Raw genomic sequence first — 18,151 nt, 5'->3', positions numbered from 1 at the left:
GTCTTCATCTTTTAGTCAATGAAGACTTGCTGCTATCAATTAGATAACTGTATTTGCTAAGTGTGACATCTGCTGGAAGAATGAGCAATGGATACAACCAATACATGGGTTTCTTTTGCTGATACCCAAGAACTACATCAGGACCTTCCTTGGAAAGAGTTAACATCCAGGCCTCTATGTCATGTTGTTGACCATCCAAAATAACTCGTTGACCACTGTGTGACCCAGGATGCTGGACTAGATGGACAGCTTGTTTAATAACAGAAGGGCTCCCCTTGTGCCAAAGGTGTCAAATGTGTGGCCCGCGGGCCTAATCTGGCACCCAGAGAGCTCCAATCAAGCCCACCAGCAAATGGCCCTCATCTGCTTCCTTCTTCCACTCCTGCTTCCTTTGGTTGCCATTCTTCTGTTTGTCTGTGTGATGCAGCCAAGCCAAACAGCTTCTTGCTCTTTCCCTCTTCTGCCCTCCCCCTTCCTCAAGGGAGGAGGAGGAGGAGGAGGGAGGAACCTCAGCCAATGGAAGAACTTGGCTCTGTAGCTCTGCTGCGCAGTTGATAGAGCCTGGCTGTCTTAATCAAACAGCAGAGCTACAGAGCCAAGCCCCTCCACTGGCAGAGGCTCCTCCTCCCTTGGGGAAGAGGGAGGGGGAAGAGGCTGCTTTGCTCGGCTGGGGAAATGCAAAAAAAGACCTTTAACTCTAAGACCTTTAACACAGTTTTATTCAAAATATGAGCCTTTTGCCTTGCTATATTCTCATTCTTTCTCATATTCTCTCTCTCTCCCACCCTTCCTCTAGTCTTGTCAGGGCTCTCCTGGGTGCAACTGGGTTCCCTCCCACTGTATTCATTCCCTGATCCAGTCTTTCTCAATAGAAAAGCAAAGAAGTATTTAGATGAGGAATAGTCACAATCCACCGTGAGTTGGATTAGGCTGAGAGAGTGTGTCCAGCATATTTCCTGTGTAGATGGGGGACTTTGAACCTTGACTTTCCAGATACATGGCTGTCTCTCATTCTTGCACTGCCTCATAGCAGTTGTAGTTATAGTTCTGGGGAAGATTATAGTTTTATAGATGAACATATAGCCCTCAGTCTTCACATGTTCTTTACCAGCACACAAAGCAACTTATGTACAAAAGCTTACGATGCCTGGTCCTTTCATGTTTTCTCCTGGGTCTTAGGGCACAGAACACTGACCATGTGATTTCTGTAGTGAACATCAGTAAATCAAAAGTAGGCTTGCAATTTACAGATACACACCTTAACAGCATAGTCAAGACTGCTACAGCACAGACACCGTCTCCAGATTTTGATGCAATAATTCAGAGCAAGAGGTGTCAGTTATCAGAGACTGTTAAACAAAATATTGCAAACATGCTAATGTTTTAAGCATATTTTATTTTAAGTAAAAAAAATCTTTAGTTGCATTTGTCTGTGCCCTATGAAGTTTATTTCTCTGCTACCTGGCATTATGTTTTATGACACACATGGCCCGGCCCAGCAAGGTCTCCTTTATATCCAATCCGTCCCTCCTAACAAATGAGCTTGACACCCCTGCCTTACGCTCTTAAATTCTGCTGATTTTTCTTCATACTCTCCCTGCTCAAGATTAGTATGAAGTTGCTGGATGAAATGATGTAGTGATCTGGAGTAAGAAAGCATAAAACACTGACAGACAGGTTTCCCTTCCATAGCTGATCCCGATTCAGATATTCTGATACTCAGAAATGCATAGCTATGCTCAAGCTCATCAGCAGATCATCACCATGGTCACTGAAATAGAGCCTGAGGGACTCCCAAATCCTGGATGTCTATGTAGCTAAAAAAAATGGCCATACTATCAACAAGACACATTTTGCCTTTTTTCTTCCCTAGACACTGAGTGGTATGTTCTCTGTTGCACTGGGACATAAGGGATGCCTTGATAACTAATTGGAAGTTACAAAATAGTTAATCATGCACTAGCCTACTTCTTGTTAAGAGCACTGAACAGCACATTAACACCTCTGGTTTGGTTTCTACTAACTTTCTACTGCCTTCTCAGTACAGTTCAAGGTTCTGATTTTGATTTTCATAGCCTTGAATCAGTCAGGATCAATGACTTTGAAGAATGCCTCCATTCCACCCATATGCCACCACAAAAGTATGCCAAGAATGGCCTTTGACTCTATTCATACCATAAACCTGGGGTCCTCAACCTTTTTCAGCCCGTGGGCACTTTTGGAATTCTGACACAGAGTGATAGGTGCAAAATGGATGCTGCATCTTACCTTGAGGCATACTGTGAAAATCCTTGTCCTGTGGTGGCAGCTGCTAACAATGCAACCTTTTTAAAAAATCTGCACAGTCAATAAAATCTCCAATGGACATCCAGAAGCCCAGTTGGGCAGAGCACCAGGTAGGCTTGGTAGGCACCAGGAAAGGTGCTGGCAGGCACTATGTTGGAGACTCCCGCCATAAGTAATATGGGAGCTGTTTTCCATGGTTCATTAAACCACTGTTGGCAATGCTTATAGTCTGGAATCACATGGGAAGAGCCTATTGCAGGGTCCTTCTCACACAATCATTGGCTTCCGTCCTTGTCAGGCCACAATTGGGTGGGAAATACCCAAGTAACTGGACAATCCCATATTCAGACACTAGCAACGTAAGAAGAAACAAGGGGGAGGGGCAAACAGCTCTTATACAACTGACAAAAACCTTAACTGAGGTATCTACTACTGCTTCAAGCTGAAGAAAGAAAATCCAATTCATATCAAGAAGTGAAAATTAAACATAAAAGCAGGTGAATGACCAGACTGTTTAATGTTACATATCATAGTGTTTTGCACAGAAGAAATATGGGAACTTTGAGCTACTGGAATGGAGTGAATACCTAAACCAAGCCCAATCACAAGGCTGCCAGCTCTAAATTTACTTACCATAGCAAGAAGCATCTGTTTTCAGAGGTAAATGACTGACAGGCTTAGCACAGCTGCCACAGCCTCGGAGGGGATGGCAGGAATATAACTATCTATGACAGTTAAGACAGCATGAAGATTGAATCAGCTGTATCACAAGAAATATAGAAAAGTCTGAACAGGTCACAATTAGATCATCTCCTGAGAAACAGAATCAATTTGCCTTCTATACTGTCCTCTAGTCCAGTTACAAACGACCCATAAGAGAGGCTCCCATTCATCTCACCACAATACAAGTTCACATTTTAACTGTTTTCAGCTCTCACTGATTTTCCCATTCACTTGAATCAATGAAGAACCCAAAAGAAACTTTGTAGCAATCACAGAGCCTGAATAGACTGTGCTGAGGATTAGGGGTATACAACATGGTTGCTTTTTTAAAAACTGGTATTTGCCAATTTCAGGGTTCCCTGAAAAATCCTGGATCCCAATACTGATACAGTATTCAGATCTGAAACTTTTCAGAAATCCCAAATTTTGGGGGGTCCAATGGACTTGAGAAGGAAAAAAAAACTTTTAAAGAAGCCAGCCCCAAGATGTTGCTAGTTGAAGTAAACTGCAGGCACAGCTAATCCTTGAGCTGGCTTCTGGTGCAGTCCAGTTTAAACCCAGCTGCAGGAGAAGCCAATCACAAACTGAGCCGCCAGGGAGCAATGTGCTCCCCATGGGTACAGCTGATCCTGAGGCTGGCTTCTTCTGCAGCCTGGTTTAAACTGGGCTGCATGAGAAGCCAGGCCAAAGCTGAGATGGTGGGGAGCAGAGCTGATCCTCTGGCTGTCTTCTGTAATCTCTTTAAAGGGTCTGCAGTAGAATCCTGACAAACAGCTGAGATGCAGGAGCAATCTGCTTCAGTCTCTCTGCTATTTTCAGATATACCTGGTAAATTCCTGAAAATATATATTTTTTTTTTGGTGAAGGGTTCAATTTTCCTGGGGAAAAAACTGAATACCTTTGGGATTCCAAAATACACCCAAAATATATTTTCATCTCTAGCAGATCTGAATGCGCAGCTGTATTGAGGATGCATAAAAACAATAAACATTCCTTTAAAGAAATTCAGAGTGACCAAACAAGTTTCAAGCATGTTAATGATCTCCAGCAATTATTGATACATTTCAACATGAAGCACAACAAAGATCCATGACATAACAATATAAGAGCACAAGAAAAACCCTGCTGGATCAGACCAATAATCCAACTAGTCCAACATCCTGTCTCACAGAGTGAACAACCAGTTCCTCTGCATGGTCAACAACACAGCATAGAGGCCAAGGCCCTCCTCTGATGTTGCCTCCTGGCTCTGGGATTCAGAGGATTAGTGCCTCTAAATGTGGAGGTTCCTCTCCGTCACCGTGGCTAGTAGTCATTGATTGACTTGTCATCCATGAATCTATCTAATCCTCTTTTAAAGCTGTTTATTCATGCCTCGGGCTATGAATTCCACATTTTAATCAACATTTTAAAACAACCAGTTTTCAAGGAATAACATTCATCTAAACTTGAAATAAGATCTCTTTTGTTTGAAAATGAAATAATTGTGTCAGGCTTGGCTGAGAGAATGCTAGGGAGGGAGAGAAAGACTAAGGTAAGAAATTCAAGAAAAGCTTTTCCAGGGAAAGATTTCATATAGATAAGGGTAGGAACATTACAGTCCAAACATGCCCCCAGTTGTAACACAGGGCAGATGAGAAGAGAAGTATCTGGAGACACAGTAGAGGGGAGGATGTAAAGTTAACCTCCTCCTGAGTGAAAACTGCAAACACAGAGATTATTCTGAATTAAATACACTGCTAAGCATTAGAAAGGTACATCAAAGTTAATTTCATGTTGAGATGTCAAGCTGCTGCACAAGTCACTGTCTCCTGGTTCTACAATGCGAAAAGGGCTCCATTTTTGTACTGTGCAAAGATAACATACTTTTGTGCTAACTACTCTCACTCTCTCCTCCACAAAGGCAACTAAACTTCATCACTTGCTGAACAATTCTTCTCTAAACAATACCCACAAACAAGGTTTTATGACAGTACCAGGGCAGTGATTTCTGTACACTGGGCAGTCTCTGAATGGCAAGGGGTGTATAGCCTCTGTTTCAACTCCCAATATCATTTACTCCCATTTGAGAGCCATGTATTATCAGCCATTTTTTTTGTTTAATCAATCAGTAATATAGCACTAATAAGATGTTCTCCTAACATTATGTTTAAAAGCTACAGTATATATATTGCACCCTTCATTCTGAACCAGATACCGAGGATGGCTTAACACAAATTTAAAACAGAACTGGAAACATCAAGGGGGAAAACACATACATAGCTAATAAGCTTGTGTAAAACAATTTTTTTAAAAAAATCCACAAGCATGCCCTCAAATATGCCCTCTTAAAGAGAACTATCAACCTTATGCTGCACAATCAACAGCAAGGTGAGTCTTGCTTTCTATAGATTTCCATAACTTCTCAACAGGAGATCATCCTCCAGCAATCATCCATTCATTTTAGATAAAATGGGCATACAGATAAAAGATCTCAGGATCTCCCAGGCACTCCTTCTAGTTTAGATATATATACTACTGCAGTTACAAGTTCATCCCTAAATTCAGTTTTACTAAGAACTAAATTCACAGAAAGAACTTTACCTCCAGATTTTCACAGTAGTTCACATGATAAACATTTCAAACTGATGATAAACATTCAAACTCAGATTGAGGCGAGATGGCACTGGAAGCACCTAGGAGTCTTACCTCCTGAGTGAATCCTCCTCTGAACTTTCCTCAGGCATTTCCTGGTTTAAGGCGTCCTGTGATACATTCCCAGGTCTATTTGAAGCAGATTGGCTGTAAACTCTTTCCCAGTGCCCTGTCTCCTGGTTAAACACCACTCCCATAGTCCTTTCCTCAGGTGGATCAGAAGATCTTCCCAATGGCAGCCTGCTAGTGGGAGGAGCTCTGCTTTCCGTTCTCTCAGAAGGCAGTAGCTGGCTGCTGCTGGATGGCATGCCCTCAAATGTGCTTTGGACCTGCCCTGGTGCATAGCTGGGTGTGCTTCTTTCCCAGCGAAGCGTATCATTGTTAAAAGTCAGTAGGTTATGACAGGCACGACAACGATTCAGGTGCCCCCGTGACAAATTGGAATTGTTTTCACTGCTATGTGGTGTCTGTTGATGAGAAGGGCCAGGCCTATCAGGCTCAAGGTTATTGTTGAGCATCTCCTGGGCCTGATGTGACTGAGTAGGTTCATTGCCTATACCCTGATCCAGCTCCTGAAGCCTGTCATATTCCAAGAAGAACCGCCTCAAGTCACACTGAAATTCATTGCGAATGCTGGTAGGATTGCTTGGGCCAGCACTGCTGGTGCTTTCTGCTTCAGCTCCAGGAGCTGGAAAACCCCTTCCTTCCGTAGCTGAAGTATATACAGAAGACTGGGAGCTTCCTTCCTGCTGTCTCAGTACTGACAACAAACTCACTGATGAGGCACTGGTTCTAGGAGGAGGCATACCTTCCAACTCAGAGCGAGAGCCCAGGTTCAACACTGTTCGAGTCCAATCAGACCCCTCTAATGTAGAGGCCATCTCTCTTGTAGACTGGTGGTACCTGGATGGGTGGGCAGACAAAGGCCCACCAAGGGACCTACGAGTGGGACCCAGGCTCAGGTTGCGCAGGGTGTTGCCAGCAGTGCTGCTCTGCACAGTGCTGAAAGCAGATGGTCTGTTAAGAAGTCCCTGCTCCTGCTGTGCTGTAGATGCCTGATCCTGGGGCTGGTAAGGCTCCATTTGCACAGAAGAAAATGAAGTGCCAGTGGACCCAGAAGATGTGGAAGGGGCATTGTCCTGGGATGGGAAGAGAGAAGATGGAAGTCTTGCACTAGAACATCGTCTGCAAAGGCACCACATCCCCAGGTGCTGGCAACACTTTACTGAGGGATAACTGACAGGCTCACTGCGGCCGTTAAAGGCAGATGCTCTAGAGGCCTCACTAGCTGGAGGTGGCAGAGATGGTGGGGGAGGGGGAGGGGGAGGAGGAGGAGGGGAGGGAGTAGCGGAGTCTTGCATGGCATTTTGCTCTCCCACCTGGATACCAGAGGAGCGTGAAGTCAGCATATGCAGGAAATTATGGAGGAGTGGTGTACGTCTCACAGGCTGAGACTGGAGAATGGAACGCTGGCGATAATGTGGCATTTCTGTACTATCCACAGGTATTTCTACTTCTTCATCATTCTGCAGAGGAAAGTATATATGGTTAATCACCCAGCAGTAACATATAAAGAACAAAAGACCAAGGCTCTCTTTCTGTTAAGGGCCTATTTAAACTTGTGGGGGGGGGGGGGAGAACAAAACTTAACTTTTATGTGCACAGTCTATACCTGCAATAGAGCACTTCAGCCACAACTGCATTTTGAACACACAAGAAGCCACCTTTTACTAAATCAGACCACTGGTCTATCACTGTTGCCCACTCTGACTCACAGTGACTCTTCAGGATCTAACAACAAGGTCTTTTACATAACCTACTACCTGATCCGTTTAACTGGAGATGTTAGAAACTGAAATTGGGAATTTCTGTAGGCAAAGCAGATGCTCCATCAATAAGCCACAGCCTTTACACAAATAGATATATAGCTTCAGCAGCAGTAAGATTCTAATATAGCTCATTAGTACCGTCAAAGTCAAGGAAGCTCTTCACCAGCTGGCAGAGAGGATTGCAATGACAAGACATTGGCTCAGTAGAGCAAAATGTTTATAATAACGAAGCTCCAACTGTGTTTATTGGTCTTTTAGACCATTCTTCGCTTAGAAAGCTTACAGCAGCTTGCATGGGACTTCCAGTGTGTCCCAGAACACTTCATTCTTGCCTATTTTTAACAAGTTACAGCATTAAATGCTCACAAAGTATTTGAATTTGGTCAGTTTTGTAGCAACCAATCACAGCTGACATGGCAAACAGAATTCTAACCAAAAGATACATTATCAAAACAAGATTTTCTAGGGACAAGATAAATAATGATCTTAACTGAATGAAAGCAAGAGCATTACCTGTTGGTTGGAAGGGTTAACAATGGCTGTGAGTAAATAATGCCCAAGGGGATCAAATCGTACTAGTCTGAAATAAAGAAAAGAGATTCAGTTCAAACTGAACTAGCTGTTCTCACTATCTGTACTTACACAATTACTCATCAAAAAGGACATCTTACATTTCTGTAACATGCTACAGTGTAAAAGAAACCTGTTGTTTATCACATTCACATGAGGAGAAAGAGGGAGTTTCAACCACTTCTGTAGCATGTGAAGCTCCCCAAATGGCAACACACTGCTATGCAAATAAATGAGGCAACACCTTCATGTAAGAAATACTGAGCCAGCAGGAACTACTGGGTAAGGGCTGTAAACTGCTTAGTAGATTAGAAGCACTGCATGACCACAATAACATATCATTTTTTCTAATACAGAATGCATTTATGTTTTCAGTCTCCTAGCAGCTCATTTGTAGTGGAAATTAAAATAAAGCAAATGACTGGGTTTTAGGTCTGAGAATTAGAAAGTGAAACACAAACACGTGTGGACATTAAAGGCTAAAAATGTAGAAATACAGGCATTCCATCCAGCAGTCCAACATCAAAACCTCTGCTCCATGGTTTTGTTCAGTCCCTCTCTGTGACCTGAAATTACAGGCATTTTACCGATAGGTATATTTCAGTGTGAATATAAGAAAGTCCTCAAACACGGACTTTAGTTACACATATTTCCAAGTTGTTTCAAAAACAAATTTGAGTTGACAATTGGGAGTACAAAATTCTTTGAGATTAAAATCTTACCCAAGAATATAGCTTTTGACAGCTCTACTGTGATGGCTTGGATATTTACTGGCATAGTGTGAGTTGCATTAGGAAAAGGAAGAATCAACTCTGTCTTAAAGGACAACTGCTAAATGAGCGCAAAGCATCAGCAGGAATACAGCACCAGTTCTAAAATACAGAATGCTATCCCTGGAACCTGGATATCCTCCTTCAGTTCAAATGCTTCAACACCCACAATGAGGAAGTTCCTCAAACACAGGACTGGAAAGACTTTGGTGGAAAAGACTGGGCTGCTGTCACAGAACACAGCAATCTGCTAAGAATTAGTCTGAAGCAACTTTCTATTAGCTTGCCTGTGTATAGGTGACTCTTCTTACAGAAGCAAGTCACACCTTTTACTTCGAGTGGGCATTCCTTTATATTTGGACTTCAAACATATACAACCAATTAGCTTCTCCTGTTTTAACACCTCAAATGTGTTTTTCTTTCTGCAGGGAGAACTCCCTCTTGGAACAAGCCTGAACATATCTTTATGTTCTATAGGGGATGGTTAAGAATTAGAAAAAGATGACAACAACACTGGATTTGTATCCCGCCCTCCACTCTGAATCTCAGAGTGGCTCACAATCTCTTTTACCTTCCTCCCCCAAAACAAACACCCTGTGAGGTAGGTGGGGCTGAAAGAGCTCTCACAGAAGCTGCCCTTTCAAGGACAACTCTGAGACCTATGGCTGAACCAAGGCCATTCCAGCAGCTGCAAGTGGAGGAGTGGAGAATCAAACCCAGTTCTCCCAGATAAGAGTCCGCATACTTAACCAATATGCCAAACTTGGGTTTCTTGGGAATAATTAATTTTAGTGTTTAATAAAACTTACAAGGCTATTTCCATTTCTGAGCAGCAGCCTTCATTAGAACAAGGCCAACTGCTCTGCTGCACCAATTATGTGCATCTCTTTGCAGTTGAGAGTTAGTTGTCCAACAAGCTTTCTGCATGCTTTCTGCACTCTTTAAAAGCAGTACCAAACTGATTTCTGTTGTTAATGCATTCTGATGCAATTGGTCTGAGAGATGGACTTTTTCTACAACTAGCTGCAAAGTTCTCCCACATAACTAGTAACTACTAAAAGAAGGGCCTGCCTTGTGATATTGAGGGCACGTATTTTCGTCTTTTTTACATTTCAGTGCTCCTGTTCCCTTAAGCAATCCAGAATTATATATCCCAATACCCATTCCATAATAATTCTAAGAAAAACACTCACTACATCCCATACAACTGCCAATTTACAACACTAGTGAAGTGTGATAATTGTTCTATAACAAGCACTGGCATAGACTGAAAACCAACATGAATTGAGTCTGAGGTAAAATCCCACAGGTTTCTCACCTAGCTTAACTAGTATTGATGACTTCTCTCAAAATTCTACTGTTCCAAGAGAAAGAGAAATAAAAGCATCAGTAGTGATGAAACTGACTGACCTAGCATTATGGCTGAAAACATTATAAAATGCTGAAACTGGAGTAATGAATGATTTGTTATTTCTCATACCCCCCACTACCTCTAGAAAATTCATAACAATTTATATATGGTTTCTCAGGTAGTCCTCCATTTAAGCAGCTCGGTTTGAACAACAGACATGCATCATAGCATATTCAGACCATTCTCTCATAAACTGACATAACCATCAGGTGCCATAAAGAGATTCTGAAAAAACCAGTTTGTCACTGCAGTGATACAGAAATGCAGGACATCTTGATTAGCCCTCAAGGAGGTCTTGATATCAGAGAAAATGTTTCCTGAGAACAAAGCAACAAACAACTTAGATTTCAAGCTTAGAGAGATGAATTTTCCTTTATGGAGACTAACAGGCAGAATAAAGATTACCATTTGCCCACTTGCCAGGAAAGGGCAGTACAGATGGCTATCTGGATATCCTGAGTTGGGCCATAAAGGTTTAGACATGTGCCTAAATATAACTGAAGAAAAGATGCAAGGCAGCAGACTGGAATTCAAACCCAATTTCAGGACAGGTTAAAGCAAAATCCTCCCAACAGAAACAGGAAGGGTTAAAAGGTGTAACACTGTAAGAGGTGTGCAAACCAAGAACCAAGGATTGCGGGGGGGGGGGGGGTGATGGAGTGCACACTGTCTTGGCCAGCCTATACATTCAAAGTTGTAGCAGACATGTCTTGATTCCATTAAAAAGAAGGCCAAGGTAACACTTGTACAATTTAGCCTGTCTCAAGTTTTTTACTTCTTTTCTTAGTTCTGTGACATGGTATAATGTTTTCCAGTGCTCCTGTGCTCTATCAATTGAGACTGTATTTTAATATTTTTTCTGTTTAAAGATTTCAGATTGTGTTCCAAATGTCTCACTCAGGGCAGAAAGAAAGGGCAGAGCTTGAACAGTGGCAGCTACTAGAGTAAGACAGGAGAGAGGGAGGCAAGGGGGACCAGCCCTCAACACACAAAAAAACCCCTGTTCCCACCAACTTTCAGATATTCTGGAGGAGAGAGGGGGGAGGATCAAATTATTACAATCCCTATTTTTCTTCTCCATTTTCTTTTTTAATGACATGACAGAGTGGATAGTTAACTACTGTCCAAGTGACTACCCTGTGGATATCTTCTGAAGCTGATTCCTTTTCAATACCCCATGTTCCCCTGCAATTAGCTATACAGATAGGAAAGGGTTACTTACCGAACCCGCTCCATTTCACTGGCTGTTTTCACAACTGCAAAAGGCTCCCGGCGACTCCAGTCCCAAAAGTGGATCTCATTGGCTGTTGCAATTAGCAGAAGCTGGGCAGTTGGATGGAAAGCCAAGGATGCAATGGCGTTGTTACTGTCTGTAAACCAGCTCTCACTTCCACCCTGAGAACAAACCAATCTATAGTCACCAATACTTTTCAAATACAGAACTTACAGACAAAATATAATTATCTTGTGACCATAAACTGATTACACATACAACTGGTGAATTAAATTTGTGTAACAAGAATTACTGAGTTTGCTTCCATTTTATACTGCCCTATCGCTGCACAGACAAACTTTAGGATTTATCAGAAAACTATCCACAGAAACGTCCTGACCGGGCTAGCTCAATCTCATTAGATCTCAGAAGCTAAGCAGGGTCAGTCCTGGCTAGTATTTGGATAGGAGGCCTCCATAGAATATCAGGGTCATGTCATGGAGGCAGGCAATGGCAAACCACCTCTGAATGTCTCTTGCCTTGAAAACCCTATGGGGGTCACCATAACTCAGCTGAGACTTGACCACCAAAAACAACAATAGTTACAATTTGTAGAGGCTGCCAGAGAGCCATCATATACTTCAAAATAATCAGAATAGTTCATTTGTGTGCGCCAAAATTTTACAGCCACTTCATATTGGAAAATGATAAAAATGATGGAACCCACACCTCATGGTACAGTGTGAAAGTTTTACATAGATACAGCCATTTTAATCTGGAAATCAACTGTCACCACTACCACTAAAATGCCTATAGAACTCTAAAATAAGTTCCAAAAGCATAGGCATTCAACCTAGGAAGATTTCAAACCGTCAGTTGTCAAAAATATTTTTATCTTCTATCTACTAGCAGAGATGGCTGCTGAAGTATAGCATGCTACCCAGTTTCTCAGCTAGAAAAAAATCTGGTGTCTATACATCAGATAAAATGAATTTAGTCCAGTTGTGTGTGGAAGGCCAAAAGGAAAGGTATCATTTGGGCATGAAGAAACCATGTCCTTGGCCCCTGGTGTATAATTCCTTTGCTCCAGTGTTGTCAGACTGGATTGGGAATGCAGTTTCCGCAACACTGTGGTAATGCACAAAATCAGGCCTAAATAAAAAGGAGTATATATTAGAAAGAACTTACATGTAAATCCCAGATTCTAACCTCTCCATCAAGGCACCCTGAAGCAATAAGTCCTGGGATGGTTGGATGAAAGGTTACACACCAGGGTGTGCGCCGATGTCCAACTAGAGAGTGAACACACTTGCCCGTTTTCACCTCTGTGATGTAAATATTGTGATTCACATGAGTAGACGCCATGAGGGTCCTGGGTAAAAATAATCAAGTATGATTTGACCTGAAGATAATAGTTTCCCTCCCCACCCCCCTTTTTAAAATATGTCACATTAGGGGAAAAAGCATTTGAAATCCCACTTAAATATGCATAAGCAATGGGTAAAGGATATGGTCTGCCACTGAATTTTAAGCTCAGAGCACAAGTTCAATACGTACTATGACAAACTACTTTTAACCCAGCAGCAGCTAAACAGCCACCTTATTCACAACAATACTTGATAAGACAGCATTTTCTAAAAACACATGAGTAATCCAATTTGGAGGACTTTATTCTGTATCAACATTATTCCATTCCTACAAACAAGGTATTATCTCCACATATCTGTAGCAGGTGTTCAACAATGGTCCTGTTAAGTATTTATGATCTAATCCAGTCATATTTTACCCATGGGACAAGACCCCTCTAGCAAGTCACACAGCTTATCCTGTAGCAAATCCTTATTTAACTATCTTTTCCATTTTGCTGCAGCTCTGGGATTCATCCTAACACACAACCTCCTCTCACATGCTTGCAGTCAAACAGCTCCTACGCTAAGTGGGTTTCAGGATTGGAAAGAGTGAAGACAACTTATCTAGCCTTTTATTCATCAGCTCACAGCTGTTTCCAGAATAAATAGTATTCTGGGGAGGAAAGTTTTTAATAGGTTCAGTTCCCATATTGAGACACAAGGAAACAGGCTAGAATCTGTAAAACAGCTGAGAGAATGAGGAAGCAGAATTTATCTTCATTCAAGGAAAAAGTAATGCAGAGCACTGTAGGGACAGGAGGAAGGCCTGTCGTAGCAGAGAAAACACCACTGCCACCTCCTGTGTGATGCCTGTAAAGGTTCCACCAATCCACCACCAGCATTTCACTTTTATATAAAACAACAACCTCCTGAGAACAAATTCTTCATAGGTCCATCACCTAACTGATTCTACTGCCCATCAATTCCACACACATAAAGAAACCTCATATCACCAAAGGTTAAGAACATTTGCTACTGTACACCTGGCTGGTCCTTTGGCAATACTCGCTGCTGGGAAACATCACCCTCCCACAACGCTTTCTGACACACAGAACATTTAAACAAAAACAAAAAAGAAGCCACATATACCTGTCTGGACTGAAGGCAAGTAAGAAAGTGGAGCGAGGGCTGTCTGGCAGCTCAACCTTCTGAAAAAGTAAAAAAAGCGTAAAACATTTTCTAAGCTCAAAAAATCTGACATGCCTGCCATCATCCCTCCCACCTATGAAGTCAATATATGAGAAATGCGCACAACCAAGAGCATCAGCGGGTTATTTAGTTGCAGGAAGGTTTTAATTTTTTATAATTTGAAAGTGGCACACACTTAATATAAATATATACATTCAAATTCCAAAACCAAATAAGTGAGTTAGCACCATAGCACCCATAAGAAGATAAGTCTTCAAATTCAGATACCAAATTGCACATGTATCCTCATTAACCTTACCTTTCCCTCCCATTTCATCCATCGGGTTTTGTCTTCTACTAATTCCTGCAGAAGACGTTGTGCTCCCAAAGCTTGGGTGCCCCGTTCTCGGCTCCAAAGGATTCGCACAGCATTCTTTTCTGGTACAACCTTCATGGTTCAACTGTTCCAATGCAGAGGAATGAGTCACCAACAGACACCAGATTACAAGTGCCAAGAAGCTACAGAAAGGCCATCCACACCTTGCAAGACTGTCCTCATGGAAATCTAGGTAGGGAGGAGATGTTTCAAAGGGCAACTTAAGTCAGAAGCTTTTAAATGACAACACATATAGGTATCATAAGATATTTTTCATTAACATCCTCCATCACTACAGCATTACTGTATTATCTTCAGACTCCCAAGCACAAGGCATTGTTGTAGAAATAGGGTACACAGGAAATTTATTTCAGATTACAATACAGTACAAGAGACCCTTGTCCCTATGCTGAATTTACCATGAAGTGGCTCACAATTAACAGTCTACAAAGAAAACCTGCATCTTTTCCTTCCAAGCAAGATGCCTGTTTTCTAAATAACACAAATTCAAGCACCATGCAATAAACCAGGGGTGGCCAATGGTAGCTCTCCAGATGCTTTTTGCCTACAACTCCCATCAGCCCCAGCCATTGGCCATGCTGGCTGGGGCTGATGGGAGTTGTAGGCAAAAAAGCAACTGGAGAGCTACCATTGGCCACTTCTGCAATAAACAATTGTGCTAGACATCTAGCAAGCAGAAAGATCCTCTATTTGTTATACTTTTAATACTGTTTTATAGATTGTTATGTGTATATGATCGCTGAGCTATTTAAAATAGGAGAGATTAGTTTCCACTACTTTTAATTGCTGGGATTCACAAGGGAAGGGAAATTGCATTCCACTTCTCATGCCTGCCTGTGCTCCAGCGCCCCACCACTGGCTCCCTCACCACTTCGCTGCTTACTCAGCTCTTTTATGGCCACTGCAGCAAGCAAGACATTTACAAGGCTGAGGCCTGCACCTCACATTGTCCTTTCTGGAAACAGCTGCAATTTGATGCCCTCTCCCAAGCATCAGCTATCCACCTAGCACCTGATGTCTGGGAGGGGCACTAACACCAAATGCTGGTTTCCCAAAGCTCAATGAAAGCCAGAGGTATCACAAGCAAGCTGGGAAATGAATCCAAATAGTTATTCAATAAGTTGTGGGACATTCCTCCCCAATTAAAGTTTAAAATTATAATTTGGCAATCCTGGGTATTTTGTGTATTTGTAGAATTCTAACTATGGGTAGGGCTGGCCCCACATTCATCTGCAAAGTGGCCAGCATTAAAGGATACAATTAAAACAATACTCACTATCAAGTATTATAAACAACCAGACAAAAAAGTATGAAATGGGAGGTGGGGTTAATTATAAACTTAACCTTACGGAAAACAACTTCTAAATTGCTGAGCCAAGGCAACAGCTGCTTATTAAGAGGAATATGTTTAAGTAGTCATCAGAAGAGAAGCTTCCTTTGCTAAGAAACGTTAGCTCAGAGAATCCTTGCTGGTACCTTCCAAAGGAATCGCTCTGCTTTCAGACATAACAAATCAAATTTACATGAAATAAGTTAATTGGATACATTTGATTAACTTTCATAATCTATTTTGAGCTCAATCTGGTGGGGTTTTTAATCTTAATTAGAAAATGAATGGTCCTGGATGCATTAAATGTAAGCTGGGGGGGGAGATACCTAGGCTTAGTTTCTTTCAAACACAAACTTCCTTTAAAGATGTGTTGAATCACATGCCTAATCATAACAGGAAAGGTTAGTCATACTTGAAACTAAGTTTAGCAGCTCCCAGACATTTTGCTAAGGTGACATATCAGCAGGATTCTGTATAAGACCAATGAATCTATTTGAGAGGTCACTAACCTTTTCTTTAATGAGAGCTACTTCTAAGTAACAAAGAATATTCCCCCAGAACATTACCAGGGTTTTCCCCTATCCTAGAAACATAACATGAACTAAAAGGAGAACCAGAAATAAAGCTATCAGCTAAGCAGCACAATGAAAAATCCTATGAAATAAAAACCTGAAAGAAGTTGGAACACATCTTGTTGCAATATTTTTCTCGATCTCTTGAGGAATACACAAGCTACTCTGCAGCTCATATCATCCATTCCATCCTTGGTCTTTCAGACTAGTTCACATAATCCATAGAACTGATTATATTTCCTCTTCCACTACTTCCATAAGAAACACAAGAACAGGCCCATGTTCTTCTCTGACTCTCTGACCCTACCTTTCATTTAGGGGAGAAGAAGCATAGGCATCATTCCCATTCCTTCTTCTCAGTTCTACAGACCATGAAAAGCAGCCTTAGTTAAAAAAGTAAAGGTAATTCCCTGTGCAAGCACCAAGTCATTACCAATCCACGGGGTTATGTCACATCATGATGTTTCCTTGGCAGACTTTTTATGTGGTGGTTTTCCATTAGCTACCAGTATGTTAAACCCCTGTCCAGTCATAATTTTATCTTTATTTATTTTTAATGATTTTATTCATAATGAACAACCCATCATTTAAGAATCATTGCTCTACAGGACATACGATTTATTTATTTAGATAATTTATATTCTGCCCTTTCCCAGACTGGCTCAGGGTGGATAACAACATTTTAAAACAGTAAAACAGCAATTAAAACCAATAAATTTCAAGGAGCACCTCGGCACTGTCAGATTATCAGTATCACTCCTCAGGATTCTGAATGTCAAACATTGGGGAGGTTGCCCAGTCTCCATTAATTGTCCGGTTAATTCAGGGTTTGACAACTGTCGTTAATTGCTGGGATTGCTCTTACTGAAATTGTTTATCATACCTTTTAATGACCAGCAGCAGGTGGTTTATTGTTTTTTTAAAAATCTGCTGTTTTAATGGGTTTGACTCTATCATTGATTACTTGTTTATAATGTATTTTTATTTTATATACCTCTGTAAGCCTCTTTGGGCATTTCTATATAAAAGCACAGCCAGATAAGGAAGCTCTGGTGTATTCTGGAGACATACAAGGGACAGCCAGCATGGCACAGTGGTTAAGAACAGCAGAATCTAATCTGGAGAACTGGGTTTGATTTGCCCCTCCTCCATTTGAAGCCTACTGGGTGACCTCAAGCCAATCAAAGTCCTCTCAGAACTCTGAGCCCCACCAACCTCACAAGGTGCCTGTTAGGTGCTGCAATACCTGTGCTATTACCTTGCCCCTACAATCCTTGGTTATCTAAAACTGAAGTGCCTGTGTTGCTATACCTCAAGATACTGTAAGCTAATGGGAAATCTTAGGGCATAAATGGATAGACTGTCTAGAGAAGAATGGCACTGCTTTCCAAAAATCTGTCACATCAGGATCAATACAACAGTCCTGAAAGGCTAGCATGAACCATCTGCAAACAATTTATAACAACCAAACCCAATCTGATCCTATATGAAGAAATGAACTCTCAGTGGCCCATTGATAAACAGCCCAATGGGACACCTGCTCTCAAAAATCTAAATAATGACTAACCACTAAGTATTTTAGATTATGCCAGGAACATGTGTCACTATTCTGATGTGTTTAGGTTTTAAACATCACTTAGTCTTTTGCCCAAGTCAACTGGTTCCTCAACAAGGATTGAATTTTTCCATATACTACCTGTGATTTCTTTTTCTACCCATAAACTCATTTTTTAAAAAAATCTAGAATCAGCTGTTGCTACATTTCTTTGATCACTCAGCTTGTATCCCCCAACCTTCTTCATACCACCACTTCTTGCATCTAATACCACAATGTACTCCACATGGGGCTGCCTTTAAAAAAGTGTTTGGACAGAAAGGT

The 18,151-nt window shown here is 41.5% G+C and overlaps 1 protein-coding gene across 2 annotated transcripts in view; it reads right to left on the bottom strand.

The window, feature by feature from the left end:
- The window catches only part of AMBRA1 (autophagy and beclin 1 regulator 1), a 415,934-nt gene that overhangs the window by 392,486 nt on the left and 5,297 nt on the right, over positions 1 to 18,151 (bottom strand). The window contains exons 3-9 of one of the 2 annotated variants that reach the window (XM_060261137.1): positions 14,293 to 14,538; positions 13,935 to 13,993; positions 12,625 to 12,808; positions 11,446 to 11,618; positions 7,986 to 8,052; positions 7,023 to 7,169; positions 5,698 to 6,782 (exon numbers count right to left, since the gene is read on the bottom strand). In XM_060261137.1, the coding sequence (XP_060117120.1) occupies positions 5,698 to 6,782; positions 7,023 to 7,169; positions 7,986 to 8,052; positions 11,446 to 11,618; positions 12,625 to 12,808; positions 13,935 to 13,993; positions 14,293 to 14,427 (1,850 nt within the window). In that variant the 5' untranslated portion in view covers positions 14,428 to 14,538. Of the gene's footprint in view, positions 1 to 5,697; positions 7,170 to 7,985; positions 8,053 to 11,445; positions 11,619 to 12,624; positions 12,809 to 13,934; positions 13,994 to 14,292; positions 14,583 to 18,151 lie in introns of those variants that run through there. The other variant, XM_060261136.1, reaches the window with a different exon arrangement.

The sequence above is a fragment of the Heteronotia binoei genome, chromosome 21 (genome assembly GCF_032191835.1).
Source record: "Heteronotia binoei isolate CCM8104 ecotype False Entrance Well chromosome 21, APGP_CSIRO_Hbin_v1, whole genome shotgun sequence".
In the NCBI taxonomy this organism is placed as follows: Eukaryota; Metazoa; Chordata; class Lepidosauria; order Squamata; family Gekkonidae; genus Heteronotia; species Heteronotia binoei.
This window is presented reverse-complemented; position numbering and strand designations above follow the sequence as displayed.